This window comes from Bos javanicus, chromosome 7 (assembly GCF_032452875.1).
Source record: "Bos javanicus breed banteng chromosome 7, ARS-OSU_banteng_1.0, whole genome shotgun sequence".
Taxonomy (NCBI): domain Eukaryota; kingdom Metazoa; phylum Chordata; class Mammalia; order Artiodactyla; family Bovidae; genus Bos; species Bos javanicus.
The window spans coordinates 85,895,586-85,902,429 of record NC_083874.1 but is presented as its reverse complement, the minus strand read 5'-3'; the positions used below and the strand labels follow the sequence as shown (position 1 = coordinate 85,902,429).

General features: G+C 40.6%; 1 protein-coding gene and 1 non-coding gene across 2 annotated transcripts; both read right to left on the bottom strand.

The window, feature by feature from the left end:
- Positions 1 to 3,768: 3,768 nt before the first annotated feature.
- Positions 3,769 to 6,046, bottom strand: LOC133251646 (cytochrome c oxidase subunit 7C, mitochondrial). Its single transcript, XM_061424343.1, has 3 exons — positions 5,861 to 6,046; positions 4,892 to 5,020; positions 3,769 to 3,983 (listed from the first exon to the last, which is right to left on the bottom strand). Exons 1-2 carry the CDS (start codon positions 5,933 to 5,935, stop codon positions 4,904 to 4,906), a joined length of 192 nt encoding a protein of 63 aa, XP_061280327.1. The 5' UTR covers positions 5,936 to 6,046; the 3' UTR covers positions 3,769 to 3,983; positions 4,892 to 4,903.
- Positions 4,085 to 4,147, bottom strand: LOC133252214 (small nucleolar RNA Z39). The gene has a single exon (XR_009737838.1). It is a non-coding gene; the product is annotated as a small nucleolar RNA Z39 (small nucleolar RNA).
- Positions 6,047 to 6,844: the final 798 nt, after the last annotated feature.

Genomic DNA, 6,844 nt, shown 5'->3' with positions numbered 1-6,844 from the left:
GGGTAGGCCAAGCTTTGCTGCAATAACAATCCTCAGACTTCAGGCGCTGAAAGCAATGAGAAAGTTTCTTGCTCATTCTATATACTTAACAAAGGGCAGTATTCAGCCCTAATCCTTTAAGACAATGCTTCTCAAAATGTTGGTCTCAAACAGGACTAACAGCTACTGCCAGAATGTAAATCAAGTAAGGGTACCTACAAAGAACATCAGATGGACTAAATAGTGTGGTCAGTGACATAGTAGAGTCATATTTTAGCAGAAACGATTAAACTCATTGAGTTTGCAACAACTGTATTGGAGAACTCAATAAAGTTACCTGGGAAAAATTCCTTTTTCTTCAGAAGAAAACACTGTGTACAGACTAGAAAGCCTGGGTTTTAAGGTAAATTTGCCTTCAATTCAATAATCTACTCAATAAGTATTTACTGATCACATAAAATTATATATGTAGGACAAATGAATAAATAAAAGCTTCCCTGGTCTCCAAAATTTACAAGTTGGTATGGGAGATAGGCTTTCCTAGGTGGCACCTGCCAATGCAGGAGGTGTGGGTTCAATCTTTGGGTCAGGAAGATCCCTTAGAGTAGGAAATGGCATCCACTCCAGTATTCTAGCCTGGAAAATTCCATGGACAGAGGAGCCTGGTGGGCTACAGTTCATGGGGTTGCAGAGTTGGACATGACTGAGCGCACAGACAATGATGGAAGATAGGAAAGTGAAAATGAAAGTGTTAAGTCACTCGGTTGTGTTCAACTCTTTGTGACCCTATGGACTGTAACCCACCAGGCTCCTCTGTCCATGGGATTCTCCAAGCCAGAATACTGGTGTGGGTTGCCACTCCCCTTCTCCAGGGAATCTTCCTGACCCAGGGACTGAACCTGGGTCTCTTGCATTGCAAGCATAATCTTTATCATCTGAGTCACCAAGAAACCAGGAGACAAGAATCAGTGATTACAGTATTTGCCAAGGCAATTATGAAGCTGTTTACAGGGTATTGGAAACCTAAGTGTATTGTTTGGAAGAAAAGGGAATCACCACCCAGCGTGACTGAAACCAGAAAAATGACTGAACACTATGCTAAGGAGCTGTAATTTTGCTGATCAAAGTGAAAATTGCTCGGTTGTGTCTGACTCTTTGCGACCCCATAGACTATACGGTCCATGTAATTCTCCAAGCCAGAATACTGGAGTGAGTAGCCCTTCCCTTCTCCAGGGGATCCTCCCAAACCAGGGATCGAACCCAGGTCTCCTGCATTGCAGGCAGATTCTTTACCAGCTGAGCCACAAGGTAAGCCCCAAAACACTGGAGTGGGTAGCCTGTCCCTGCTCCAGAAGATCTTCCTGATCTAGTAATCGAATCTGGGTCTCCCGCATTGCAGGTGGATTCTTAACCAACAGAGCTATCAAGGAAGCCAATTTTTCTGATGGTGACACCTTATTATCAGACTTGTATCCACCATGACTCCAGGCATTTTGGGACATCATTAAGATTGAAGTATTGTTGGACTTCATAGGTGGCAATAGTGGTAAAGAATGGGCGACTCAGAAGAGAGGGTTTGATCCCTGGGTTGGGAAGATGTGGAGGAGGAAATGACAGCCCACTCCAGTATTCTTGCCTGGAAAATTCCATGGGCAGAGAAGCCTAGCTACAGACCACGGGGCCCACAGAGAGTGGGACACAGCTGAACACACACAAATTTGCTGGACAGCTGGTTGTAACTGTTACTAGACTTTCCTCCATCTACTCATTTAGGAGTTAAGCACTATTTTAATCTTTACAACTACCCTAAAATAGTTACTTTTGATATACAAGGGAGCTGAGGAAGATACTTTCTAATTGAACTGAAACACGGTCAAGCCTGGCTTTGAATCTTATTTTAATCCTTAGTCCATTTGTACTGCTTCTACAGCAAAACATAGGTTTTGATTTTTCACCAGGATAGCCAAAACTTTACTATGTAACCAATACTACTAGTTCCCTTCAAAAATGATTCATGGGTTGTAGTCCCCAACCAAAATCCCTCCTTACCCAGGTATTCTGGTTAAGGAAGCCTCTGCATAAGGTATATTTGGCCTAGCAGTTTCACTAAGTATGTATGGGCCCATTTAGCCCAAATTTTTATAAGAGAATCTGGATTTTTATGGCAATCTTGTGGTTTAAATATCACCTTGAATTTTGAAAAATCAGTGGAGGAAAATACACAAAATTGGGAAAAAAAAATTCTGTGGTGGTTTTAAAAATTCAAGCCAACATTAAAAAAATTAAACTGGATGAAATCACACACTTCTGTGAAATTGCAATGGTTAATTTTACATCAAGTTGACTTAGAAATGGTGTCTTGATACCTGTCTAAACATTATTCTGGATATTTCTGTGAAGGTATTTTTGGGGATGAAGATTTCCTTTTTTTCCCCTTCAGCTACACTGTGCAGCTTGCAGAATCTTAGTTCCCTGACCAGGGAGTGATTTGACTAGGGCAGTGAAAAATGCCAAGTCATAACCACTAGACTGGGAATTCCTGAGATTACCATTAGTTTCAGTAAAACTTACTCTCTACACGAGCAGGCCACATCCAATTAGTTGAAGGAATTAATAGAAAAAGATGGACTTCTGAGCAAATTCTGCTAGCAAATGGTTTGCAATTGGAACATCAACTCTTCCTTGTGTCTCCCACTTTCAGTTTATCCCATCAGACTGTTGACCTGACAAACTCACAATTGCAAGAACCAATTTCTTAAAATAAATCTCTCTATAGACACATGCTGTTGGTTGTTGCTCTGGAGAACGTCAGTACAAAAAAACTAAAAAGTTGTCTAGTCTCTATCACCAAGAGCCAGCCCACTGAAGTCCTTTTACAGGGAATGGGTAAACTGGACTTCTATTTCAGGAGAGTTAAAGGAGATTTTTCTCTCATTCATGTATACCACTCAAATACTCAATTCAAAAAGACAAATCTAATAAATGACATTTTCTACCTTGACCCTGCTGTAAAATAAAATACATTACTTTTGGCTCTTGATACAAATTGTAAATCGGGGAGGAAGTGGGGGAAGCAGGTCCTAGGACTTGCCAGGACATAAAATGTTTAATATAGCTCAATGAATCTCAAAATAGGAAGGAGGCTCTAGTACCCTTTCCACCAAGAAAACCCAGATGGCTAAATCTGTAATTCAGCAATGATTCAAACAAAAAATTCAAAATCATTTTATGAACCCTAAACTCTTATTCTTGCTTCTGTGGTTCCCAAAGGTAGAAATCCTTAATGTTATACAGAATATCTCCCCAAGCACAGACTACCATGACTTATCACTGATACAATTACTAATCAGAGCCATCTCACAACCCATTTCTCCCAGTTAAAGCATCAGAAAAGGGGAGTATTTCCTGTATTATCTCACATGCTATTACATTTCAAATATTCTTTTAATCTAAACAAGATTAATATTGGTCAGTATCTATGAAGGCAAAAATTTCAGTGTTATGGTACAGAGGAAGAAAATGAAGCTCTTGAACTTAAAATCTCCATACACTACTGATTTTCCTAATGTTTAACTAATTATCACTCATGGAGAAAAATGAATTTACTCCTTCAAAGTAAAAAAAAAAAAAAAAATAATAAAGACTAAAAAGACATCTTTTTTCCTCCCTTTAAAATAAAAATCACAGGATAAGTCAGTCTGCACTTCTCTTTTATAATGAATTGCCAACAAATTCTTGACCAATGAATCAAAAAAAAAAAAAAAAAATTCAGACTTTAAGACCAAGAAACAAGCTAAATCAAATACATATTTAATTAAGAAACTAATAATGCAATATTACCCAAACAAAATGTAAGCACATGTTCAATTACCATGTTCCATATTTCAGAGAAGAGGCATTAAGGATTTATGCTGTAAGTTTATTTACAAACATATCTAGGATGCTGAATTCAAGGGATTGATCCTTTTAAGAGACTGCACCTCTTAATATGCTCCTCTTCCTATCTGTGAATAAAAACACAAAAAATTAATGACATTTAAACTCAAATTTAATAGAAATCATGCAGTTTCATTAATGTATTGTCTGCCCTTCAATTTATGACTGGTGCATCAGAAAGCGTTTACAGTATCATGATTTTACTCATACTGATTTGCTTCATCATATGCATCAAGTAATGGCTTAGATAAATCATTTCCCTTCTAAACTAAGACAAGTGTAGTCCTTCTTTTCTAAAGTATATTTTGGAATTTATTCCAACCAACCCACAGAGCCTCTTACAGTGTTGTTTTTGATGAAAATTCTAATTACAATATTAATTTTCTCACTCAGTGGTGCTTTAGTTGCTAAGTCGGGTCTGACTCTTGAGATCCTGAGGAATATAGCCCACCAGGCTCTTCTGTCAATGGGATTTTCCAGGCAAGAATACTGGAGTGGTTTGCCATTTCCTTCTTATTCAGGGACTCTACTAATCTTGCAGCACACATGATTCCTTCATGTATATACTAACATATACCACCCTCAAGACAGATGAACATTAATGAGTTTACTAGAACTTTTCCTGGTCAAGAACCTCAGCTCTGGAACAAGACTGCCTGGATAGAATTCCTGGTCCACCACTGCTAGCTATGGAATACTATGCAAGTTGACATTTTTTTTTTTTTGTCTCAAAGCAGGTTAATACCTCACAGTTTTGCCTGGGAAGCAATCTGAGCCTATATATCAGGTGTGCTTAATAAACAGCAGCATTCAATAAACACTGGCTTTCAGGCAAAGATATGTTTGTCTATAGGTTCAACCTGTCTCCCACCAATGTCACATGCCCGCTTAACTTCAGTATTTGTGATTTTGAGGGGGTGGGTGGTAAGGGAATAAAGGAGAAACTTCTGCAAAGGTTGTAAGTCCATAAATTTACCTGTCTCATGGATTACTTTTTCAGCAGTTGGTGTCTTACTATAAAGAAAGGTGCAGCAAATCCAGACCCAAAGAACAAAGTCATCATAGCTAGTAATCTCCACTTGTTTTCCACTGAAAATGGTATATTCTGTCGGGAACAAAAGAGAACAAACAACAAATACTGAACTTCAAACCATCTGATTTTACAGATTAAAAATAAGTACAGAGGAAATGCTAATTTTTATATAATCAGGATATATATGCCTGGTCAAATACCTGAGCTCTGGAACAAGACTGCTTGGATAAAAATCCTGGTCCACCATTGCTATGTATGGAATACTGGGCAACTTAATCATAGCACTTTTAAACATCTTTAAAATCATATGACCTTCACCGCAAACACTAGATGGTAAACAAATTCCTGGCTTTCCTCTTCGACTCTATCCGTCTACACCCTTTCTAGGCCTCAGGGAACCCCAGGAGGCTGTTACAACTAACTACCCGCTTGAAGCTATTTATAATTAAAGCTAAAACCAACCTCAAGGATGGTTAATACTTCTAATTTCGTCAATTCGTTTAGAAACACTAGCCCCACATCATAGACCCTCACAACCCCGAGTTTTCAATGACCTTCACTTCGAAGCCGGTGACCTTTAGCTAGGTTTTAAGCCACAATACCTGCAGTCAGAGGTTCTAAGGTCCCCCGAATTTTGAAGGGCAGGGTGGGGCGCGCAGGGGAAATGGGGGGAGCGCTAGAGCGAGATAAGGCCTCTGGCTTCATTTACTGAAGCCTATTCACGACTAGAACGCGCAGTCACACTCCTGAACTTTCTCCCGGGTTCCTGGGGGAAGCGGAATGTTAGTCGACGTCCCAGTTCAAAACCCTGGCTTCTCACTTCTCTCTTCACGGCGCATAGTAGGCCTCGAAGTTCAGTCAGCCGCGGCCAAGTGCCCCCTACCCAACGAAGCAAGCCCCTTCCATACTAACCTTCCCTGGACCCTCCTCATAGTGGCTCCGACGAACCACTGAGGTTGTGAACCTCCGGATGCTCTGTCCCAACATAGCGCTGTTGGACGCTCTACAAAAGATCCAGAGACCGGAGGCGGAAGAAATGGCGACTGCAAACCTACCGCTCCTTGCCTCACGACCTTGCTCTTCTAACTGCAAGGATCGAAAGGGAAGATGGGAAATGAGGCACAGTTATCGGCAGACGCGAGAAAACGGCGCTCTGAAGATTGTGGGAATTGTAGTTTAGAGCACCGTGGCGCATTGTCGGCCCTGAAGGATTGTGGGAAACGTAGTCTGGCAGCAGATTCTCGCAGTGATTCTTCTAGAGCTGAGTTCTTTAGGCTTGTTTCTAAAACGATTTTACTGAAGTTAATGAAGCAGTTTACGTATGTTCTAGTTTATGGAAAAGGAAAATAAACCTCTCCCTTTTCTTTTTTTGTGACTATATGCTATGTGTTTCTAATTTGCACTACTATGTCGCTCTGAGATGTGTGAAGAAAGCGTAACAACAAATAATCGAATAATATGCAGTGCAAAGGATTTCAGAGAGAAAACTGAGTTGATATGCCAAGGAAAGGGTTATTGGAAGTAAGCGTAGTTGCTCAGTCCTGTCGGACTTCCCCCCAGACTCCTCTGTGCATGGAATTCTCCAGGGAAGAATACTGGAGTGGATTGCCATTCCCTTCTCCAGGGTATCTTCCCATCCCAGGGATCGAACCTGGGTCTCCAGCATTTCAAGCAGATGCTTTACTGTCTAGGCCACATGGGAAGCCCCCCCTTGGAAGTATAGAGAACTAAATGCAACAGAAATAGGGAAAGAGGGCAGAGAGAACTCAAGGCCAGCATTAGTGTGGCATGTTGGGAGTGCAGAAGAGAAAACAGCCTGTGATCCCGGCCAGCTTGGACTAGGAACTGGTGCTCTTCTGCTGAAACTAAACAATTTAAGAGGACATGTGCATCATA